General features: G+C 43.9%; 1 protein-coding gene and 1 pseudogene across 2 annotated transcripts in view; one reads left to right on the top strand and one right to left on the bottom strand.

The window, feature by feature from the left end:
• The first annotated feature begins 8418 nt into the window (after positions 1–8418).
• Positions 8419–8837, top strand: LOC142830806 (large ribosomal subunit protein uL15 pseudogene; annotated as a pseudogene).
• Positions 8838–15384: 6547 nt separating this feature from the next.
• The window catches only part of SENP5 (SUMO specific peptidase 5), a 40098-nt gene continuing 30197 nt past the window's right edge, over positions 15385–25285 (bottom strand). For both annotated transcript variants that reach the window (XM_075938068.1, XM_006138471.4), the window contains exons 7-10: positions 22101–22238; positions 18472–18555; positions 16226–16276; positions 15385–16130 (exon numbers count right to left, since the gene is read on the bottom strand). In XM_075938068.1, the coding sequence (XP_075794183.1) occupies positions 16020–16130; positions 16226–16276; positions 18472–18555; positions 22101–22238 (384 nt within the window). In that variant the 3' untranslated portion in view covers positions 15385–16019. The remainder of the gene's footprint in view (positions 16131–16225; positions 16277–18471; positions 18556–22100; positions 22239–25285) is intronic.

Genomic DNA, 25285 nt, shown 5'->3' with positions numbered 1-25285 from the left:
CCAAAGCATTTGCAACCCCTCCCACTTGGTAGTATTTGCAAACTTAAATCTATACTCTCTATGCCATCATCTAAATCGTTGATGAAGATATTGAATAGAACCAGTCCCAAAACAGACCCCCTAAATGCCCCACTGAACTGGGACCATAATGCACAATGAATCCTTAGCAAGTCTCAAGCTTTATTTATGTCCCTCCCTTCCTCTATCTCGGGTCTTTATTTCCCCCCTTCTCTGGGTCATACCCCCCCTTTCAGCCAGACCTGCATGGAGGGACCTTTGGCCAACATGGGCACATGGAAGCAAGAGCTGCTCCACGCATGACACTTCATGCATCTGGTTAATGAGCTGATTTGCAGATTTGCAAATCACCAGGTGCTTCAGCCAGTGGTCACCACCCCTCAGCCCCAGGAGTGGTGAAGTACGCCGAGGAGCTGCACAAAGCCCCGGAGCTCTGGATGGACCAGGCAGCGGTTCACTGAGGAGCACCCAGCAGCAATGATAGGCAGCGGTTCACTGAGGAGCATCCAGCAGCAATGATGAACTGGGTAGTGGCCGGAGGGGAGAAGAGCTGGAGCGCTAGTGAGTGCAGGGAGCTGTGCTGGCTGAAGATGCTAGACAAGGAGGGGGAGGGTTGCTGGGTGCCTATGGGTCCACAGGGTGGTTTATTGAAGCAGGGTAGGGAGAAGCAGCAGCCGCCTGTGATCTGTCAGCTGTGGGCACTTGAGCTTGACCTGAGGCTCCTCTCCTCACCGCCTGCTCCAGCCACATGGCTGCTGCCACCACCTCTTCCTGGCTTCTCCTTTCCAGGCTGGTAGCTAGTTGTGGATACTGAAAGGGGAGGCAGAATGGCTGCTCAGTGGTCTCCAGCCCCAGAAGGTGCAGCTGCAGCCAAGTGGTTGCCAAATGCACAAGTGTCACATGGGACGTGTGACCTTTGACAGCCCTTTGTGTGGGCGAGTGGCCTCCCAATGTGGCTCCCAGTGCAGGATCGAGGACCTAGATCTGAAGTGTGTTAGGGAAGAGACCGAGACTCAATTCACTCCACAAAGCATCACAAAGGCCCCAATATAGAAATACAAAAGAACTATTTTTTAATACCATGAGCTGCAAAGAGCCAAAGGAGACACATCAAAGAGGCATTTGTGGCTTGCAAGCTGCAGCTTTAGGTGATAGGCTCTTGAGACTCATTTTCTTTCATTCTTCGTTAAGCTTATTTACACCACAATCAACTAAAAACAAAATCAACTTCAGAAGGAAGAGGGGAAGGTTACTAGCAGGACTATTTGTCGTTATATTCCTCTTTTAGGCTGTCCACTAAGCATGCTTTAAGTCTGTCAACTTTTGAGATCATATCTATAATGAGAGCACAAGCATGTTAAATTGTATCCATCATCCACGCTTAACTTTACCTTCTTTAACTCATACCTAGACTTGGAAGGATTTCACTTCTATAGGCTGAACCTCTTGAGTCTGGCATACTCTGGTCCAGCAACACCCAAAATCCAGCATGATTTTAGTTAACTAGATGTCCACTTAGCATGGGTGTGACCAAGTTCTCCACAATCCCATAAAGTTGGTTTACAGCCACCAGACCTAGCTCTCAATGTTCTGAGCTGTTATTTAGCTCTAATTTACCCCTAAATGTCTTCTAAGAGCCCAATAAGCATTATCCAGAAGTGTTGGTAATGCTGCTGTACAATATTGACCTCCTGTGATTTGGCAAATTCTCTGGTGCCGGACTAGAGAGATTCAACCTGTTTTGGAAATGTTGATTTCAGTCTGTAACACATTGACAAAAACATTTCCACTTATAATAGAAACTAACAGATAAGTATGAAAAATCCTGCTTCATAACTAAAGAGTTTAAGGGAATTTACTTCATATATTTTGACATATGTTGACAATGCGTGTTAATAGTAACGAAGCTTTAATATTTTTAATCAAATGTCGTGTCATTAAATAACTATACCCTATAATTTCCCACAACTGTAAACATTTAAATTGATAAAAGATGCCTAGCAATATTGTTGAAATTATAAATTAAAAAAAAAATCAAGTTCTTCCAAGCCTACTTTATTCCAATAACTACACTGATCAGGAAATAAAATTTGCAGCCCATAAGAAATTCCAACATTTTTATCATGAAGGTGGACCAAATAGTCAAATTCTTGAAATATTTAATGGAACAAGATATTCTAAAATATGGATACATATTTTAGAAAAGCTTGTTGTTTTGGAAACATCAAAATGACTTTCAAAAACATCTCATTTCTGACAAGGCAAAAATATTATAATAAAAATGTAAATATAATCTACTAAACAAGGAAGTCGAACCGAAACATTCCATTTCAATTTCAAAGTTTCAAAAAACACTTCATTGACAATTGTTGAAATTGACACATTCCTGCAAAATAATTTTAAATTTAAATTCAAACAGCATTAGCCATGGAAAACTGTTCCATCAAATTTTGCAACCAGCTCTATTTACCATGACCAGCTGCCTCTATATAGCATTCATTTCAGATCAGTGGGAGACAGTTTATTCCAGGACCATATCATTTTTAGCACATACCCTTCAGAAGTAGCTTACTCGTGGCTCTTGTGAAAGATGACTTTGGAAATCAAACTTGTGGCTACGGTGGTGGACCTGGAAGAAGCTCTCTTTCACACAACATATTGGACAGGGACTAGATTTCCAGATGTTTTATTATATTGCAAACTCTTATGAATATGGAAGACTACACTATGTGCTAAAGAAAATTTTTCAGGCATATGATGTTTAGAAGACTCAGTCATCAAAGAGCTCTTGGATGAGGTGAGCAAGAAGGGAGAGAAACTACTGCCTAGTGGCACAGTGTCCAACATGCTGGCCACATGTGGCTATTTGGCTGGTTGAGTGTGGCTAGTTCACTATAACTGTGGCCACTATGGTGGTTACTGCTTTGGAACTGGTTGGACACCACGGGCTTAGGGGTTAGAACGCTATGCTGGGTTCTAAGTTTTTTATCTATCACTCAGAATCAGGTAGAGCAAGGATTTGAACCTGGTTTCTTGTCCATGGGCTCCCCAATCAAAATCTCCATTTTCAATTTAAAAAAAGGATATTTCTACACAGTTCCATTTTTGCAAATATGTTCAAAAGGTTTTGAAAAAAAGCTAAATGTCAAAAGCACTAAAGATGCTACCCACATGGAATTATTACCTCCTCTGGACAGCTCTAATCTGGCATTTACACATCTTCCCTTGAAGTCAGCCCCACCGAGGAAGAATAGACATCATGACAGCAGGAGCAATGAAGAAGCAAGCAGAACGGGAGAATTATTCTGAAGGGAGGAGCTGAAAGGAGCAGGGTGAACATTGCAGTATTTAGAGATCAGCTTCTAAACCAGGAAAACGTGAATTGGAATTACTGTCACCCTGATAAATGTGACGCGCCGAGCCAATGGAATTATTTCCTCGGGAGTTGCAGAGCAAATTACTGAATTTTGTCATTTTATTTGACAAAGCCGTTTTGTCAGGCACCTGTTTTTATTAGCCCATTTTACTCACATTGGCATCCACTTAAGCAGGACAGCTGCTGAGGACACCCACCATGCAGCCTGCATAGAGTGCAAACTTACAGCCTAAGATAAAGAGTAGATAGGGATGGTTCTTTTCACAGAGCCTTTGCATTACTGGGCCCAAAATGAATGTTGAGGTCCTGACTCTACACTGCCATACTAAGTCCATAGCTTCTCTGCTGCAGAAGGGAGTTTGAGAAACCATTTATCACATGCCCCATTGCCACCGTATCACCCTGTAATTCTCTTGATAAACACTGCCATGGGAAGGCCTACATGCCCAACCAATGCCTGGAGGTTGCTTCTAACCAACCTCACACATGGTTGCCATCACTAAGCAGTCTCCTTTCCATTTATAGGGCTTGTCTACACTAAAAGGAAGATCGCTGCTGCCATGATCGATCTTCTGGAGTTTGATTTAGTAAGTCTAGTTAAGACTCACTAAATCAAACTCAGAGGTTGCCCCCACCAGCATCCAGTATGCCTCCTTTTGCGAGGAGTAAGGAAAGTTTAGGTTTGCTGTCATCGGCCTCCCACTGTGGGGTTGCTGCCAAGCTTGGCTTAAGGTAAGCTGACTCCAGGAGTTGTGTACTGTAAGCCGAGCTTCTGGGTCTAATGTAGACCTGGCCACATAGTGGATACAAAAAGTTTAAAAAAAAACCTCAGATTTTTTAAAAAATTAAATGTATTTGTAAAAATAATCCTGTTTAAAATTTAATTTGAAATGATAATGTATGTTAAGGCCCAGATTTATTAAAATAAAATAAAAATGCTGCATTTGTGAGCTCAAATTTTAATGTGGTAAAGTGCCTTTTTAACAATTGACTCAAGAAGAAAAACAACTAACTTTGGAGGTCAACTCAAACTTTAAAATACATCTGCTACAAAGTGACGTACTGCATTAAAAATCTACAACATTCAATCTTGTCAGTGGAGCAAATACTGGTATTTGTCTCTCTCCAAATGTAAATACTTGCAGCTTCTGTTGTGCAGGACAGCGTCTGCCTTAATTACTTTTGCTTTGTTTAGTTATCAAATGCAGGGACTAGTTTTTTCCATTTGGACTAGTTCAAATTGAGAAATCAAATGAGAGTTGAAAAAAAGCCAGAAAGCTTGTTTTTATCCAAGCTATGAATTAAAACCAGGTGGGAGAGAATGAGATCTACTAATTCTAAAAAACCTAAATCAAGGGGAATTGGGACCTAATGTACTTGCGTGCTTTTAAACTTGAACTAGGTGCCTACCAACATTTTCAGGTACATTCTGGCCCATGACAACCAGAGGCAATCAAATCAACTACAATAAACTATTTCCTTTGTTTAATGAATCAGTGTTAAATGCAACACATTTTAATATTTAGTTATTCCTTATCTATCCAGCATATTTAAGTGAATTGTACTTAAACAAATAAAAACACATTTCAAATGCTGGTTTTGTACATTAACTGAATTCCAATTTCCATTCAAATGCACAAATTTACTAATTTTAATTTAACAAAAACAAACAAAAACACTAAGAAATGCGTTATTCACCATTTTCTAAAAAATTAAGTATCCAAAAAGAAAGGTAAGTAAAGCTATATAACTGATTGAATAAATGTTTACGGATATAGTGTATCTGCCTGGTTAGCCAAAAAAGTTCCAAATGTAGCAAAACTCTGTATTTGGTTGCTGATCTTAATGGTCATATCCACCAATAAGATTGACCAGCCCACAAGAAAAAGGACTAGAGTACAAAGCTGTCACTGTTCTTCAATTTCCAAAGGAAAGCGAGAATCATTATGACATGTTAGAAAGAACTCTGAGATTTAGTACTGAAAAGTACTATGCAAGAGCTAAAATAGTTTTTATCAGTTTGCTCTCCAACAAGGAGAGCATGTCCTACTCTCTATTGCATTTTGTATTCATTGTTTACAGCAGGTCCTGCCAGTTCCAACGTGTTAAGTCTCCTGATATTTTATAGGCAAAAAGACTTGTATCCACCTTTCAGGGACGTGATTTTTAATAAACTCTGTTGTATGCACTGTTGTAGCAATGTCGGTGCCAGGATATGAGAGAGATAAGGTGGGTGAGGTGAGCTCTTTTATTGGACTAACATCTGCTGTCTCTTTCACCAACAGAAGTTGGCCCAATAAGAAATTACCTCACTCGCCTTGTCTGTTTAATAACATGTTATTCCCTCCCCCACACCGTAACATGGCAAGAGAGATAAAGAGTAAGACTTTCTGGTACTGAACTTGGTCTGTAAAGATCACATACTTCTCATTTAAAACTCAATTCAATGCCTACCAAAAAACCCATGCATTTCAATTGGTTCTTATTGGACCAGATACTTTACTTTCCATCTTGCATATTTTATTCTTCTGTCATCTGCATGACCTGCTCATTCATACCAAGGCAAGAGGACCAGTGCTGGGAGGGAAAAGCACAAGGTAGAGATAGTGATGGTGTTGCCTAAGAAAAACAAAACTCCATCAAAATGTGGCAAGGAGTCCTGTGGCACCTTATAGACTAACCAAAGTGTTGGAGCATAAGCTTTCTTGGGCATGCATCTGACGAAGTGGGTCTTTGCCCAAGAAAGCTTATGCTCCAACACTTGGTTAGTCTATAAGGTGCCACAGGACTCCTTGCCGCTTTTGCAGATACAGTCTAACACGGCTACCCCTCTGATACTTCCATCAAAATGTGTGTCTGATAATTCATGGCCTGTTATTGCACCCAGGAATGTGTTTGTTCAATTGTTTTGACTACCCCTACAATATTTCCCACTCAGCTGATCCGCCCCCATCAAAATAAGAGAAGGAGAGTAAAAATGGAGCAGACCTCTCAAGATTATCCATTATCTTGTTAACTAGAGGGAACCATTTTAGGGGGGGAAAATCTTGCAGAGAGGGTTCAGATTAGAATTGGTCAAAAAAAAAAAAAAAAACACACCAGAGGGAGAAAAATGATTGTTTTAAAAAGATAAATTGGGAACATTTGGAGCCAGTCCAGTTCAGATTCCCAAATAGCAAGTTCAGCACCTGTTTGATATTTTTCCAACATGTTACACTCTACAATATCCCGAACCAAACTGTTATCTAAACCTAGAATTTCCTGACACCTGGGATCAGTTTGGGGCAGTTTTCTGTGAAGCTGAGGAATCCAATTACTAAACTGGTAACAGGATAAAAAAGCACAAGGGGACAAACCTACCCTACTCAATTCACTTACTGTCCACTAAGTAGAGTTAGTCTAATTAATGGAACAATGTAGATAAAGCATGAAGTGTTTAGACTAGATAACAGTGCCACCTAGTGAACAACCATGGAGTTTACACCTGAGCAGTTTTGAAGGCTCCTTTGACTGAAGAAGCAGTCGATGGTATTTGAGGTGCCTGAATTTATCAGGGCTGCCTGTATGAGCTCAGTAAAAAAGGCTCAAGGAAAATAAAATGTGCCTGCGTGTTAAGCTAGTTTCTCCATTCAACACTCCCCTCAGACCTGTCAGTTATACAAACAAAATAACTGACATTAACAAAAAGTATTTTCCGTAGGCCTTGAATGTAAATTTCTCCTCAATATGGCATTTGACCTACATTTTAAAAGTGACAGGTGGCTTTATAATTAAGAGATGGGATGATTCAAGAATTTATAAAGAGGTTACAGGCAAGAACACATTTCTGTTTAGAAATTTAGGCTGGAGCAGACCAGCAATTTAATGCAAATTCCTAAAACTCCAACCTGGATGTCATGGGGTATTGCAGGATTTAGGGACACAAGGCACAAGCCTAAGCATGTGGTAGAGGGTAACTAGTTCCCATACCTGGACTAATCAGTTTTCCATTTTAAGATCCAACTGTGAGTTAAGACTATAAAACACACCAACTACGGGATACACATTTTTAAAAGGGAAACCAGACTGTTTAGTTATTTGCAAAACCATGTTGAGTTATAAGCATATGACCACAAATTAGACAGAAGTAGCCACTGATGTGGTTTTTCCCTAAGAATTTATAGCCGTGGCAACGGAGCGTTGTAAAAAGAACACTCATGATCTATACAGAGCAGTGGTTTGAGACTGAACCAAAGCCTTTGGCGTGCTACCCCAATTCCTACCAATCTTTTTCTCTTTGGACATTTTAAAACAAATGAATAGTACATCTCAGGAATAATTCTTAAGATCAAATGCCTGTAAATTTGATGCATGGGGATTGTTAGTGGGTTCGATGGGATTGAAAGAACTTCTGAAGTATAGTTTCGAAATCATCGAGTATTTTATTCAGAAATATGTGAAAACATGATTACTTATATGGCAAGCTACAAACATCACAAGATCTTTCTCCTATGGGCCAATACACTAATAACATAGCCCTAAATATCCATCTTCTTTTGATAGCACTTGTGTGACATCTGGTGGTGAAACCATAGATTGCAAAAAAAATCAATAGTCTAAGGGTGTGTCTAGACTACCTAGTTTTGTCGACAAAAGTGGACTTTTGTCAACAAAACTATACCAGCATCTACACTACCGCTGAGTTCTGTCGACATAATGTCGACAGAACTCAGCAGTTTTGTCGACGCTAGTAAACCTCATTTTACGAGGTTTTGTCGACGCTGGTAAACCTCATTTTACGACAGAACTCTGTCGACAGAAGGTGTTATTGCCTGTAACACTGCGTCCAGACTACGGAGTTCTGTCGACAAAGCAGCTTGCTTTGTCGACAGAACTCAATGTGTCTGGACGCTCTTTGTCGACGGAAGTTTTGTCGACAGTAAATGTCGACAAAACTTCCGTCGACAAAACACGGTAGTCTAGACATACCCTAAGGGATTTTTTGGACTCAGCCCTTGTTCTCTCTTTTCCTGGATGCCGCCAGCATGCCCTCCAGACTAAGGAAGACCAGAAAACTGAGAGGTCACATCAGCTATGGCCACATCAGCAAACATCCTGGTGGCGGTGGCAATGCTTGGGGCCTGGACCACCGTCAGATTAATTTTGACAAATACCATCCTGGTTATTGGAGGGAAGTTGGTATGAGATACCACCACTTGAAGAACCAGAACTTGTGTTCCGCTGTCAACTTGGGTAAATTCTGGACACTTGTTAGTGAGCAGACAAGACAACTACCAAAAAAACCGGGCTGGATTAGCACCTGTTATTGATGTTGTATTCTCGGGTCGTTTCAAAGTCCTGGGCAAGGGGAAGCTGCCCAAATAGCTTGTCATTGTGAAAGCAACATTCTTGAGCAGGAGAGAAAATCAAAGATGTTGGTGGAGCCTGTGTGCTTGTGGCCTAAATCGTTTTTAATCACGTATGAATAGAGACTGTAAAATCTCAAAAAAAAAAATTTTTTTTTGAGGGAGACCCTACAACAAACTCATAGCAGGGATGGAGCCATATCAATAACATGTTTATGTAGACCAAGATTTTCACGTGACTAGTGACTTTGGGTACCCAACATGTTTTTTAAGAGACCAATTTTCAGAAGTCACTGAGCACTCATCCACCAGAAGCCAGATTGCTTTAAGGTAGGGGTGGGAACCTATAGTCTGCAGGCTGGATCTGGTCTCTGGTTTACTTTGACCTGGTCCGCCGCCAGACTTGGGGCTCCCCTCCACCTCCTGCACAGCGGCATGAGCCAGCTTTCACACTCCAGTCCTGCAGCAAGTCTCCCGAGTAGCATGTGCAGAGCCACAGTGCATCAAGTTGAGTGTGAATGAGGTGTGTCTTTCAGCTGGAAGCTAGATCAGTTAGTTTTGGTTTGTTTTCCTTCTCACTTGGGGACCAAGTCAGTGAGATTTTTTTTGTTTTATCTCTGTTTCTCACTTGTTTGTGGCCTTCAACTGTTTTGCTGGGGGTCAGTGGCAGTGTCCCCTCTAATTTTTTCCTCCCATGTGAGGAATAAATTTTGTTATGTGCACTAAGGCATGTGTGGATGTGCACGACCAGTAGAAACACATGCTGTCAGCTGAGGGTGCTCTGCTAAGCAGCTGGGTGGCACCTTAATCGCTCCTGGGTACTTGGCTTATAAGGCACACTGGTCACTGCCAAAAAGATTCCCCACCGCTGCTTTAAGGAGCTGCAAACTAGATCACCAAAAATAGGAGCATTTGTATTTTTAGGAGACGTGCAAAACATTGTCTTTGAAAAGGTCTAAAACGGGTCCACCGATAGGGGGAGAGGAGAAGAAAGGGGACAGCTGCCCCAGAGTCCAGTGATACAAAAGGAGCCCCAGACCCTTTAAATTGCTGCTGAAGCCCCGCAGGGTGTGCTCCGGGGGGAAATGAGGGATGCTTGTGGGAGGCACGGCACTCTCCAGGTGGTGAAGAGGGCTGCCTAGCTTCAGCCCCGCCCCTTCTGTCAAAGGCTCCACCCTTTTCCAGGGGTGCAGAGTAGGGACCCTCTTGCCTTGCCCAGGGGCCTGGCGAGGCCGTCAGCCCCACTGCTCTAAAAACTACCACAAAATTCAAGCAGTCTTTTTGTAGGCTGAAGATTTTAGTATTTTTAAATCTGCATAAATCAGGCTCGTTAAAGTTTATGGAGGGGAAAAAAACCTGCTTAACTGAAAAAATGGCCCACCGATCTAATCCACTTCCCCCCCGCCCCAAGGTATCCCGTTCCAAAACTCTGCATGGAAACATGCCTCTATGTCTACTCTCTGCCCTATAAAATGGTGGTTTTGAGACTGGTGCACCAACTGGCTGAGAAACAAAGCAAAATCAGGAATGTTACATTCATTTTACATTTAAAAAAGTCTTCGACTATACACAACCCAAGAAGAACATGAGAAGTTGGTATTTCTTTAAAGGGAGCAAAATCTCTGCAAGTGGGACAGTTTAAAACAAAATTTTAAAGACATTCAAGTACTTGGAAACCGAAGTAGGAATTAGTTTAATTCTCTGGCAGGTCCCAGCCTACATGGTGCTCCATTCCCAATGCCTTGGCTGTAGCATGGATGCCCTCACACCTCCATGCTAGATAGAGACAAATTTTCTAAAGGGCCATGGACAGGGAGTTTTCCCTCTTCAGCTGTAACTACTGCTGAAGGAGTCAGTTTATTTGAACTACAAACACTAGGTAAGCAGTGAAGATTTCACTAGTGAACAAAACTTTATGATCCAGATGTGCAGGACTGGCAGTGTCTTGGCGCCACATACCTCCCCCCTCTGTAAAGGGCACCAGAACAGCTGCTCCAGGTCTCTAATGACCTTAGGGAGACTGCAGGGCAGCCCAGCTTCAATGATTGTTCCATTAAACTCCACCCTACAAAGCTCTCTGTTAGAACATTTTACTTCCCCATAAGATTTGTTAGGAAGAATGGGCTTTATATGCACTACAACAGAAACAAAAAAAAGGGACTTACCTTGTACTCTAAATTCCATTCTTAAAGGTCCTTTATGTGGCTACACAATTCATACATCTTTAAATGTCCATCCTCCGGGTGCTCTGCTTAAGGGCTCCATAACTTCAAAACCTCTCCCCTACTTCAAAAGCATCAGTAACTTAGAGCTGTGGAAACAAACTCGAGAGTGCACCGTCTCTTTGGAAACAATGGGGATCTTAAAAAGAGTAAACTAAGGCCGTGTTTGAGGAGACAAAATAAGCACTCGTCAGCTGAATCAAATCTGATCATCACAGGAATGAATACTGCCCGGAATTTCAGGGGAAAAGACTCCTCACCACATGCTACTTTGCTTGTGTTCAGAGGAAACTACCGGTAGTTTATTTTTCAAGATATTTTACTCGGTTTCCAACAATATAGGTTGAGTGTTGTTGCACGTTCAGATGACTAAATTTTATCCCCAAATCCTTCTCGTCTGTTGCTTGCAAAAATCCATTAAATTCAGGCACAAGCAAGCCAGACTCATCTCTTTTGCTCTTGATGCCTATTACATATAAATAGTAATTATTGTTTCTGGCAAGACTCTAGTGTCTCTTATGATTTTGTATTTTAATGATCTGATGTCTTAGTACTCTCTGCTGAAAGAATATATTTAACAAGCATCCACATTTCCTCCATGAAAGGGTTTTTAAATTATGAATGTAATAAAGACAAGGATGTTGCCAGATGATTAATAGCTTAAAGAGACATTTCTTACTAAGCCGTCATTTTTCCCATTTGCCACAAATTCAATCCCTGTACATTTTTATAGCATTCAGCAAGAAATGTGCAGTTTAACCCTAAAGCTACACAACCACATTAACCAGCAGTGCTTTTTTCTTTCATATAAAAAAGAAAGGAGTAAAAGCAAGTCAAGTTCTACCTGTTCTATTGACAGACCTATATTGTTTAAGTTTCTACTTGTTATAAGATAGATGTCTCCTTTAGGTAGCTTTCTTCTATTTAATGCATATTAATTAGAGGCCTCATTTTGTAAATTGGTCACAGCTCAAACTACAGAAAGTTGTAACATTGCATCTCTATAGAATATGTTAAAAATGTCTGGAGTTTGGAGCTGAGCTAATCAAATTGAGACATTTCTCCACTGAGTGAGCTCCTGTCAACATTCCCTTAATAATAATTTTGTATTAAAAATTGTGAAGGTGAACACACACTACTCAAAAAGCCAATTGTTAGGGATAGTGCTCAACATTAGTATATACATATACTGCTAAAACACCCAAATATCCCAAAATCACAACACATTTATGAATCCAAGCCACTTTCCAAGGTTTGCTTTTAAGTTTCCATCTTAACCTGAGCCAACAACAATGGCCAAAATGACAAACACTCAAAACTCTATGGAAATAAAGGTGAGACAGAGATAAGACAAAATGCAAACTACCAAAAGCAAGGAAGTTTTTCCAGGTGTCCCTAATCACTAGAAGGGAAATACTCAAATATGCACAAAATCTCACCCGAAAAACGGGCCTGGGAAAAGTGGAGTGGCAGCATGTTGTCAGTATTAAGGTTCTTCCTTCGTTTAGCAAGGTACTTACAGACAGGAAGACCACACCTGGGCTAAGATACATTCTTAAGCACCTTGTGGAATCAATTTTTTTTAATGTAGATTTACATTAGTTACAGAGCCTGTCATCTTAGACTAGAGATTCTCCTCAAGCACACTGAAAACAGGGCATAAAAATTGATTGTCAATAGTGGTTTACATGCGCTACCATTCAGGGAGTGAGTTATACCACCAATCCCCAGGGAGGTGAAGCCCCCATGTCATGGTTGGAGTATAGGTTGACTATTGACTGGATAAATCTCTGCAGAACAAGTCGTGGTATTTGTTATGTATTAGACAAATCGGTTTAGAGTAATTTATGGAACTCTAAAATACCACATTAATGGAATTGCTGACAGCCTTAACTACAGCCACATAAATGTGCCTCTTATAATAAAGGCACTCTCCACAGATCTGAAGCACTAGATGAAATCGCAAACTGACTGCAGGTTATGAACTCTACCTCCTTTAAAGCATCAGAAGCATTCTTGAACAAGACTTAAAACTGCCTAAGTTCCACAATGTAAACACTCCAGTGTGTCATGTTCTGAATGCCCATGATGAATTGCAGACCTACACTAACAATTATGCAAGTAAAGTGTGCATTTAATACCCTGGTTCAACTTTCCCTTGCATTCCTTTTTCAGATTCTCCTCATTGGAATGTTAAGCTGCATATTTGAGTGTCTGCTCTTTACTATGCCCCATAATCAACTGAAATTAGTATCCTTCTCAATAAGGGACTGGCTGACAAGCTGGCAAATAGATGGATTTAGAGAAACGTGCATCTAATTCTCCACTTTGGAAATGTCACAAGGCTGCAGATTAAAGCAGCACGATCCCTTTTTTATTAAAGGGAGAGAGGTGCATAGATTAACACATTTCAATGCATCTGTTTTCCAGTTAAACATGAGGGTTATAAAAGCGCTTTGCTATGGCCGAGGCCCCTCCCCATTTACTGTCATCGAATTTGGGCTCTTAACAATGAGGCATCAAATCATGGGCCAGAAGGAAAGATCAACTGGAGCCCAATATCTAAACCATGAATGGGAAACTCTGAATTCAAAGATCATCTGTGCCAGTGGATCTCAAACCAACATCTGGAGGTCACTTGCAGCCCAATCAGCACAGACCTGCCACCCATGTGATATCCCGAGGGCAAGACAGGGAGTATATACATGGTGTGGCCCAAAATGGTAAACAATTGAGAACCACTTGATCTAGGCATAGTCTAGATAAGAGGTTCTCAAACTGGGGGTCGTAACCATCTTGCCCTTCTCATACTCTAAATGGGAGGGTGTTCGGAGTTGGTCCTATGGAGAATAGAGGATGGGATACATTGATAAGAAAAGGTTTCAAAACAGGTGTCGCAGGGCATCCAGTGGCCAAAGATTCCAGTGAATTAGGAAATCAAATACTCATGGACAAGGATGCTGCTATGAAAGTCCCCTATCATATCTGATTGAGAACTGACTTAACTTGGGGAATCTCACATTCGGAGAAGTGGCATAACATCATAATTCCATTTTTAAAAGTTGCCTCGTCTTTCATCGGTATCCTGAATTACAAAAGCTGACATCTAAAATCAAAACAATGTGTCACCATTTATTTTTTGCATTTCACTAGCGTTGGACAGTGATACTAGGCTAAGTTTCATTTTTGTTTAAAGTCTGTAGTTTTTGATCCCAGACACTATGACAGGTATGCGGGTGGTGTATACACAACAATGCAAGGGAATGCTTAAATAAATCCATATGCTTTCCTAAGCAAGCATGCACAAAGTTTAAATGTTGAAGGTGTAACTACTTAGACCTTGAACTAAGTACACTTTTCTTGGTGCTCATCCAATGCCCAAATCAACAAAGCATTTGAGCAAGGGCCTAACTTTAAGCATATACTTAAGAGGCTTGCTGAATTGAGACCCAAAGCTTGATGCTGCAAGCCCTTGTGTAGTTTATGGTTGGGAGCACAAGGCTGTTGCACTATGTATGAGCTCAAAATAAGATAAAGTGCTAGAGCATAATCCTCTGCACAGAGCAGCCCCTCTGGGCCTACTCTCTTACTTGAAAACATTACAGTGAAAAAAAGGGGGGGCAGCAGAGCCTGGTCAGGCAGTGGGCAAGGAGATGCCGCATAGAGTCATTTTGTTACATGCTCTCTCCTGTTCAGCCTCAAACCTGCTCCTAGGAGTTGGTGTAGTGATGTCTCTAATGCAGCATCTGATCTCCATGCATCCTTGTCTTGCACTTGTGACATTCCCCTACCACGCGAGGCAGGATCGAGCCTCTAGTATATCTTAGACTAGATGCTTTTGGGGCCAGGGACTAGGTCTTCTTGTTGTGTGGGTACAGCACCTTGCACAAGGGAACCATGGTCTAAGCCTAGAGTTGCTAGTGTTACCACACTACAATTCATAAACAAAAAGGAGATGAAAAGAGAGTTTAAGGTAGTCAAGTACCTTGAAGAGGTGCAGAAAGATTTGACTGAATTAAAGTTTTAGAATTGAGGATGAAGGGAAGTGGGATGGACAGACTAGCTAGAAGGGAACAGTTTCAGAAGACCCACACGGATGGAAGATGGCTAAAGAGAAACAAACAAACATACCACTTCATCTTAGGTAAATTTTATAAGTAGGCTAAGAGCTGAACAGTTGCTAGTTACCAAATCCTAGATTAAAACTAAATTTTGCATCTTCAGGGTCAGTTTCATAGTTCTCCCTCTAACATTCCAAGACACATGCTCAATCACCAAGGCTCCCAAAACCCATATGAACATACTGTCAATTTGACTAGCTGAATATCTCCATATGTTTTATTATACAGTCAAGTGCTGACGTCTCATTTGTGCAAAGGCTGCTTTTCAACCACCAGGAACGGGGGCGATAATGACAGCTAGATAAATGTTAACAGAAAACAATTTTTTATTGGTGACTTCAACTCTGTTCAAAGGGGGTCTCCACAAATAAGCAGATTTAGATAGGCAGTCTATAGGCAGCCCCTTCACCCACCCCAAAAAAGTGGGAATTCAGTACTACACAGCCACAATGAGAAAAATGGAATAATTTGAGTTCCCAAAAAATAGTTCTAGCTGCTCTTTTATGGCATTGAATTTTTTGATACATTCAAAGCATTATTGCGTCAGAGAACGGATCATGCATCTTTATGTTTTCAAACAAATTTTTAACCTGTATTCTGTCATTTCTAGCTACATTTCAAAGGTGCACCAAATCTACAATTTTATACTTTTTTTTTTTTAGTTGCATGCTTTGCCTATATGCATGCTTAGATAATAAATATTAAATACAGGAAAAAACATAAAAGAAGAAACCAAACTGACATGAGGAATATTTTGTGGCAGCTCTGTTAAGTCCTGCCAGGGAAAGAACAGAAAAAGTTGAGGTAACAGTGGCCACACCACTCAGCTGAGAGTTGTTTGCAATTCACGGAAGTTTTCAGAAATTCAAGTACACAAACACCAGCTGGAATCTTCAGAAATGCCAGATAAATAGCTTGACTTTTTTTTTTTTAATTGTTAGTCTATTAGCTGGCGCTCACACAGCTCCTTGTAAATCCTTTTTCTTACTCGTGGCATATCTTCCTGGGAGAACTGAAAAGGCTGGTCTAAGGCGAGGCACTTGCAGTACTGAGGAAAACGAAAAGGCTTAATTGAAACAGGAGAATTCACAAGAGAAAAATCAAAGAAAAAAGGCACAGACCGTTTTAAAATTACACTCTTACCTGGAGCACAAAAACCCCACAGTCACTGTCATTTTTCTGTTGTGGAATGCACTGAGGGAGGAAAAAGATACAAGAAGTGAAGTGTCTTATTGGCCCTCTTTCAGTTTTCACTCAAAGTTCTAATTAAAATCCAAAATGAGATTTTGCAAAATTAGTGAGTTTTTTATTGAAACCGGTCACTCTGCGGCACTTACAAATTGAGCTGCAATTACTTATTTCAGGCCCAGTCATAGGAAGCGAGAAACTCAGTATCTTGTTAGGATCATGCCTAGTACTGGATGGACCTCTGTGGTCCAGCACCCTTGGGACTGGCCAGTCCCAAACAAGGGAATTTGCTGGACCAGGGAAGGTCCCCTGTCACCGGCCCCCCAGGCATCCGCCAACTCTGCTTCTGTCCCCAGCTGGCTCCCACAGCCCTCAGCCAGCTGTGCTACCGGCTCTGGCTGGACTTCTCAGCCCCAGCACTCCCCTCTGCACAGCCTGATCTCCCCGCTGCACAGGGCTCCTAGCTGCACTGCAGGGCTCCCTGCGCTGCCTAAGCCCCTGCCATCCTCCTGACTGCACCATTGGAACTCCCCGCATTGCCTGAGCCCCTGCTGTGGGACTCCTTATGCTGCCAGAGGCCCCTGCCGCAGGGCTCCCCCCCCCACACCATGGGACTCCCCGCCATGCTCCGGGCTACACTGCCGGTGGCTCATACAGAGCTGCTCCCTGTAGTGATGTGCTACCAGTAGAACCCTAAGTTCTCCTTACATAGCACATCGCTATAGGGAGTGGCTCTGTACAAATGACCAGAGCCCCCTGCATCATGGGATTCCTGTGGGACTCCTGGGTGTGTCACTGGAACTCCCTGCACTGGCATACCCACTGCCACAGGGCTGCCAGTCACACCGCCTGAGCCCTCTGGTGCTATGCTCCCGGCATTGTCTGAGCCCCGTGCCCACTACTGGCCTCCCTGCCCCTGGACCACAGATGTTGCCGGACCAGAGAGACCCGGTTTAGGGAGGTACAACCCGTATTTAAGAGAGAAGATGTTTTATGACAGACAAATTACAGTGTTCCCTCCTGTAGCTAATTTTTAGTGACCAACTGAGGATCGCTTCCTCTCAATTACGCTAAATAAATATTTTAACATTAAGTCTGACCTGAGTAAAGAAGACAGTAAAAGTCATCAGCAAACTCACACAAGCAAGAGAAATGTTTCCCTAGGTATTTGGGCTATACAGGACAGATTCCCATCCTCCCCTCAGATCTTGAAAGAAGCAGTGGGCAATTTGTGGGCAGGCCGAGAGAACGCAAGGATGGTGAGTGGGCCTGCACACTGCAAGGCTGCTGGCCCGGAATGATGCCTGAAGAGACGCAATGAACCCACCCCAAAAGACAACTTTTAATTTCCTGGCTGGGCCAGATTCTCTCTCTTTTTAGTGCTTTCAACTCACTAGTTCTCAGACATTAAAATTTCCTTCACATCCGCAGCACTGCCGAAAGAAAAATGATACTTTCTTAGCACCAACATCCTCCATCTCACACAGGACTACGCAGAAATAAGGGAGGAGATGTGTACCTGAGATCTTCTCAGCATTGCATTGGCACCTAAAAATGTCTCCCATGAGTGTTGGGGGACTGTCTAATGTTGAATGACCTGCGTTATATCCTCAGCGCCACAATGGGACAGTTATGCAAGTCACAAAGTCCCTCACTCGCACTTCACACAAGTTGTTCCCTTTTATCGCTGCCAGAGTTTATTTGTTAGTGAATGCAGTGCTGGTGAAATGTGCCAGACTGACAGCCCTGAAGACCAAAGCACTTTGTCTCTCCACAGCATATGCACAAAGCCCTCTATCCACAGCAGTACTTGTTTTCCAGCTCCTGCTATCCCCAGCGGATGTGCTTCAACCTTTGTCTGGAGCAGTCACCTCTAAATATGAAAGAAGCCAGCCTCTACTTTTCTTTACCACTTTGCTAGCATGGGTGCTGATTGTAGTGGCTTTGCAATGGGAAGAACTTCACCACCAGGGTTCGGGCTGAGATCACCAACTCACTTAACAGGAGATAAAGGGCTGATGGGACCTGAACCAGCAACGAAGAGCCTACTAGCAAGTCTGAGTTATCCAGCCTTGACTTGTTCATTTAAAAATAAATACTTACTGCTTCTTTAATAACATGGATCTAAAAGCGAAGGCAGCACACTCAGGAAACGATGCCTGTGGAAGATTCGCACTTGGGTTTAGAGGGCTGGCACTTACCTTTGTAACAGCTGTCTGCCATCCCTGGAGAAACTCAGGGTGATTCTTCTCTCTTGCTTCAGTCAGTAAATACTTACGGATGTTCTTAAAAAGAAAATCATGGTCTTACCATCAGACACAAATTAAAGCCAAGGAGAAAAAGCACACAGGTAAGTTTAACCAAGGACAGTTTGGTCCTTGTGCTTAACTCAGCTCTACGGGTTAAAGAAAGAACTGGTTTCAGTGGGCGCTGCTGAATTTGGCCCCTCTGATCCATGCAAGGATACAGTGGAAACCCCACCACGCTTGAGGCAATTAAAAACAGACTGGGCAAAGTGCTAGAAAAACCAACTGTGGAGAACAGGGATATGCACTAGACTAAATGGCCTACCCTTGCCCAGTTCGAATATATCAGATTGGCTGCACACAATATTTGATAGTATTTCTCTTTGAATGTTACGGGATAACTTTTTGATCACTGCATCCCATTCAAAATAGGTCCAGGACCTACCCCTGCTGCAGCTCTGCATTTAAAGTGTATTAGGAGCCAGGCGGGCAGTCAGCCCGGCTCATTTTCGGCTTGTGCTGGGTCTAGGAGCACAGATCCCGCCCCCAGACAGGGGCTGCTGCCTCTTCATCAGACAGCCTTCATCCTCTCTGTGAGGAGAGCTGGGTTTTACACTGGCTCCCTTCGCGGACCAGCTCCACCTGTCACCCTGCAGCAACACGGGTTTGGCGGGGGCTCCCCGGAAGTGAGCCAGGACTGAGCCGGGCTGCTGGTAAGCCTGTTAAAAATGTACTGGTTGGTGGAGGGGAGGGAAATGCATGTAGTCTATAGCAGCCGTCCCCAACCTGTGGTCTGCGGACCCCTGGTGGTCCATGACGGTACTGCAGGGGGTCCCTGGAACATTTGAAAAATAAAGATCGGGCCCATGGCAGCAGGCCCGATCCTTTCTTTTTCTCCCCTCTCTTTTTTCTTGCTTTCCTCTCCCTCCCTCCCTCCCCCCCCCTTCTGCAGGGAGGGGGTAGTCCATGAAATTTTAATAGATTGAAAAGGGGTCCTTATGCGCGAAAAGATTGGAAACCATTGGTCTAAAGCATTAACCTATAAGGTTTTGGTTACTGGTTAACTGATTACACTATTACATCCCTAATGTCTGTCAATTTGGGGAAAAATCAGAAAATCCAAAAAGGGCAATGGGGAACACAGGTAGCCCCTGGCATCTATGTAGCAGAGCCAGGGCTTCAACCGCCTCTGTAATTCTCTGCAAATCAAAGAATTTCTCGATGACAGAAATGTAGATCGTCTAGCACAGGGGTGGGAAGCCTTTTTTGGGTCGGGGGCCGCTGACCCATAGAAAAATGAGTTGGGGATCGCACACAAGTGAGAAGCAAAAAAACACACACAAACCCTCACTGACATGCCCGTGAAGACACTCCCCACATTCTCCTCATGAAGCAGAGCCTTGGGGGAACCAGTTTAGTAGATCTTGTTTGCTCTAGTCCCAATGGGGGGGGGGGGGGGGAGAGAGGGGGGGGAGGCACAGCACCATCATGGGTTCCCTAATACTCGGGTTTGTGGAAGCCCTGAGCCTCAGGGGCCGGATCCAGGCAAGCCAGGGGCCACATCTGGCCCCTGGGCCTGAGGTTCCCCATCCTTGGCAGGGAATGGAAAACCATGGCATGGCAAAAGTTGCACAAAGTCCCTGAAATACAGGGGGATGGGAATGTGGCACACAGGGACCTTACAAACAATGAGAATACAGGGGTACAAGAAGCCCCTGGTGTCTGCAAGGAGCATGGCCTAGAGAAGCAACCAAGCATGCAACTCCCTAGTTCTATAAACATTGAAGTACAGGCAGTCCCCGAGTTACGCGGATCCAACTTATGTCGGATCCGCAGTTACGAACGGGGTTCCTCTCCCTGGTCTCCAGCAGACCAGGGAGAGGAAGCAAAGCGGCGGAACACGTGGGCAGCGGACAGGGCTGTCCGCTGCCCATGCGCTCCAAGGCTTGGCTCTGCTTTGCCCCCCCCCCCCGTCCCCCTGGTCTGCAGACCAGGGGTACGGGGGGGGAGGGGAGGGAGGCAAGGCAGAGCCAAGCCGCGGAGCGCCCGGCCAGCTGACAGCCCAGACGCGTCTGGGCTGTCAGCTGGCTGCGCGCTCCGCGGCTTGGCTCTGCTTTGCCCCCCCCCCCTGGTCTGCAGACCAGGGGGATGGGGGGGGGGGGGGGCAAAGCAGAGCCAAGCCGTGGAGCACGTGGGCAGCGGACAGCCCAGACGCGTCTGGGCTGTCCGCTGCCCGCATGTTCCGCCGCTTTGCTCCCCGTCCCCCTGGTCTGCAGACCAGGGGGACGGGGAACAAAGCAGAGCAAAGCCACGGAGCCCGAGGGCAGCAGGACAGCCACGGCGTGTCTGGGCTGTGCCGCTGCCCCCGTGCTCCGTGGCTTTGCTCCGGACACCTGTGGTACAGCAGCTGGGGTGCTGCCAGTTGGTCCCGTAGCGCCGCTCTGGGCGCTACTGGACCAACCGGGCAGCACCCCAGCTGTTCTGCCCCAGGCGTCCTGATTCAGCCACTGCTGGTCAGATTCAGCAGTGGCTGAATCAGGACGCCTGGGGCAGAGCAGCTTGGGTGCTGCTGGGTTGGTCCAGTAGCGCCGAGGAGCGGCGGCTGTTGCTGCAGTGCTGACACTGTAGTCTAGATGCTTCCTAGATCAATGGAAGGGGTTTCTTCACGGATATAATTAAACTACCACTCCAAAAGGTGGTAGCTTGGCCGATGGGGGCCTAGTTGTGTCTACAGTAGGGATTAGGTCGACCTAACTCAATAGCACAAGGAGCTAAGATGTTATTAGCCCTGAGTGATGCAGCTAGGTCACTCTAGTTTTCAGGAGTCAGCTTTATCTTTCAAAGCTGCTGACGGGAAATTGTTTTAATTCTGATCTCCTTTCTATGAGCTCTCTGTACAATCACGGCCACTCTGCCTGAAGAGAAAAGATGACAACTACACACACTTAAAAGCCGCAACCTGCTGTATTTGCAAGCAGTTAGGCTAGCTTTGCAAAACAGCCACTAAAATTGGTCAGTCCGGACCAAACAACTTGCCTATGCTTTACCAGCATACGTGATCATATTTCAATCGACCACTTAAGAAAAAATGCTGGTACCTGCACTCCCCAAAAAAGCTCAAACAATCTTTGGCTCACAAGATGTGGAAATGGCTCTCCTTTCTCTTTGAACAATGGGTTTCTTGTACTGTATCAGGCTTTAAGCCTTTGTTTTTGTGGTAGGGCTATGGAGGAAGAGAACACAACAAAAAAAGTTTGCTAGAGACAGATTAGTTGTATGCATATGGCAAGGGAAGACCTGGCTTTATTCCCAGGTCTGGTACGAAGTCATTGAAACCTTGAGGCCCGTGCCTCAGTTTCCCCCGTCAAAGAATGTAATACATTTCCTCCACCTTTGTAAAGCACTTTCAGAACTGGATGAAGACAACGTAAGTGCCAAGCATTTATTTTATTTTTAGTACATGCACACAGATTACATAAAGCAAGATGCCCCCAAAACCTAGATTTACTCCAGAAAGGATGAACATTTAATTCTTAAAGCAAGGATTCAAACATGTTAAGTGTAACTATAATAATTCCTCTTACCTCTACACAAAATTTGAAATGAATGCCTTGGGAATCGTAAAATGAAATAATTCGGTTAGGGATGTTCACAGTAATGAGGGACCAGTGGACTTCCAGGTGAATAGGAATTAACAAAAGGGTCTTTTTGAACAAGTCCACCTGACAAACAAAAAAATTATGTATTACCAAATAGAGTAAGAGACCACGTGCCAGTTTTAAACATCTTAGCCCTCCTCTGACCCTGAAAGTTCCCTTAATCACCTCCCCCCAGCAAGAGCTCTTCACATGGGCACTTAGGTCACACGTTTCTGTCTTCTACTAGATGCAAAACATTGTGGCAGTACAAAAAAATAAAATAACGGACAGCGCTGTGGGGGTTCCATATTTAGTCTTCCTCTGCAACTGCAACAAAGCACGCTCAATCTGTGTGTTAGAATGGAGGGTGGCATGAGGACTCATTTTAACTTACGCTGCTAACACAACATGCAATCAAGGTAGGTCATTTATACATCTTCAGCAGCAAAGTTTCTGCAGTGAGAACTCAGCTGATTTGCACCAACTCTGCAGTACTGATGGCAGTGAAAATGGGTCAGCAGGCGAAGCAGTCAGGACTCAAAGAAGCCACACAAAAACAGCAGGCAAGGCACTTTTCTGACCCTTATTCTCTGTACTATGCACTTTGTTCTTGCCCAGTGAACTGCAGCTCTGACAAAGAAGAGGCAGAGATACTTTCCAAGGCAAAGATTGTCTTCCTGTGGCTGCACAGGACCTAGCACATGCTACATGCATGTAATAAAGTCCAATAAGCAATAAAAAAAGGCCGTGACTCCTAACTGCAAAGTCAATGAAAGAGGAGGCTACTATATTATACCATACAGTGCCTGGCACACCCGAGTCCTGGGACGTGACTACAGCTCTGCAGTGCCACACTAATACAAACAAAATCAGTAACGGATCTAGCCCACAAGTGAAGAATCAGAGGGCATGTGGAGCAGCAATCATGAATTTTTGGGCAAGAGATGACAGCACATTAATGCTGAAGACACAACAGTTCCGCCAGGAAGGTATAACATGCTGAGGTTGTTTAATTCCTAATGATGGGAACTGCAAAGCAAAAGCAGAAGTGGAAAGCCAAAGCAGGTTTCCAGATCTCAATGCACTTGATTTTGGTTTAGATGAAGAGCTATTACATACAAAAGAACATTAGGAACAGGTGGCAAACAACTCACCCTGTATCAACAACACAGCACATGCAATTACTGGATTATGCTATATAACCCAGCAGCAGATGTACTATTAGCGGTCACAGACAGGCAAACAAGGGAGATGGGTTAATAGCACTTAAAAATCATGGGGAAATGGGCAGGCTCTTAACCCCATGGCAAACTTTAGAACATTCCCATTTGTAAGTTTCATTCTTTTGGATGCAAAGCATTGGAACGGCTTTGGTCTTCAACTGCACTGTCCCCCTCAATCTTCTCTTTTGCCCCCCAACAGGATGTCATATTGCTAGATATCACCAGAAATGCAGAAGAAACAAGACACTGGACTAAATGGGACTGCTCCATTTAGGGCAATTCCTATCTGTTTTTAAAAGCACTACGCAATTTGTATGAACCAGAGTCTCCATGCTACAGAACAAAGTGGGAGAGGGGTGGATTACATCTACAGTAAGGAAATGAAGGGCCCATATTAACATTAGCAAGTAACACACATGATGGGTCCCATATGAGGAGAGGCTAAAGAGACTGGGACTTTTCAGTTTAGAAAAAAGGAGACTGAAGGGGGATATGATAGAGGTCTATAAAATCATGAGTGGTGTGGAGAGGGCTGATAAAGAAAAGTTATTTATTAGTTCCCACAATAGAAGAACTAGAGGACACCAAATGAAATTAATGGGTAGCAAGTTTAAAACTAATAAAAGGAAGTTCTTCTTCACACAGCGTGTTGTCAACCTGTGGAACTCCTTGCCAGAGGAGGCGGTGAAGGCTAGGACTATAATAGAGTTTAAAGAGAAACTGGATAAATTCATGGAGGTTAGGTCCATAAAAGGCTATTAGCCAGGGGATAAAATGGTGTCCTTGGCCTCTGTTTGTCAGAGGCTGGAGAGGGATGGCAGGAGACAAATCGCTTGATCATTGTCTTCGGTCCACCCTCTCTGGGGCACCTGGTGCTGGCCACTGTCGGTAGACAGGATACTGGGCTAGATGGACCTTTGGTCTGACCCAGTATGGCCGTTCTTATGATGCCAACAAGACAAATATTTGGACAGATTCAGTATCCAGCAACTCATAGCGATAACGTATTTCAGTTTGGAAATGCTACCACAGAGCTTCATGTTTCTCTGTAGGCCAGGCTGCCTATCCGGCGTTTCAACAGTCTTCCCTCTTGTAATCCAGATAGGGAGAACAGCCGACAGAGGAAAAAATTGTGAAGTACTGCCCCGTAACTACTGTTCGAGATGTGTCGTTCATGTCCATTCCACTCGGGAGCACAATAGAGTCTTCCCCTAGAAGCTAGTTGCAGGGCAGCTTGGGCGCCCCCTGGAGTGGTGCTGAAACAGCAGCCAACATAAGGGCCCTGCCAGCCTGCCACCTCCTCAGTTCCTTCTTGCCGGCTACACCAACAGAGGGGAAGAAGGAGGTTGGGTATTGGAAGGGACAGGAACACCGCATTTGGAAGAACAGTTACAAGAAGGTACATAACTGATTTTTCTTTGAGTGCTTGTTCATGTGCATTCCAATGAGGCGATTCCCAAGCTCAGTCTAGGAGGTAGGGTCAGAGTCCTTCACCGACTGGAGCACTGCACGTCCAAGGGCTATGTCATCTCTAGATTGTTGTGTGATTGCACAGTGTACAGCCAAGGTGGGTGTGGATAACCATGTTGCAGCTCTGCAAATCTCCTGAGTAAGGACCTAGGTGAGGAAGACAGTGGAGGAGGCCGGGGCCCTGGTCGAGTATGCTGTACGTGATGGTGGAGGTATGCAGAAAAACACGCAGATGCAGAAAACTACCCATGAAGAAATGTGTTGAGAGGAAACCAGCTGCCCCTTCATTCTGTCTGCAACTACCGCAAATAATTGTGGTGACTTCCTGAAAGGCAATGTCCTGTCAATATAGAAAGCCAGAACTTTACGCACATCAACAGAGTGGCACTAAAATGCAGGTTAGGGTAAGACAGCAGTAGAAAGATATCTTGACTCATA

This window comes from Pelodiscus sinensis, chromosome 10, assembly GCF_049634645.1.
Source record: "Pelodiscus sinensis isolate JC-2024 chromosome 10, ASM4963464v1, whole genome shotgun sequence".
In the NCBI taxonomy this organism is placed as follows: Eukaryota; Metazoa; Chordata; order Testudines; family Trionychidae; genus Pelodiscus; species Pelodiscus sinensis.
The sequence above is the reverse complement of the archived record's forward strand: the minus strand, read 5'-3'. Positions and strand labels throughout refer to the sequence as shown.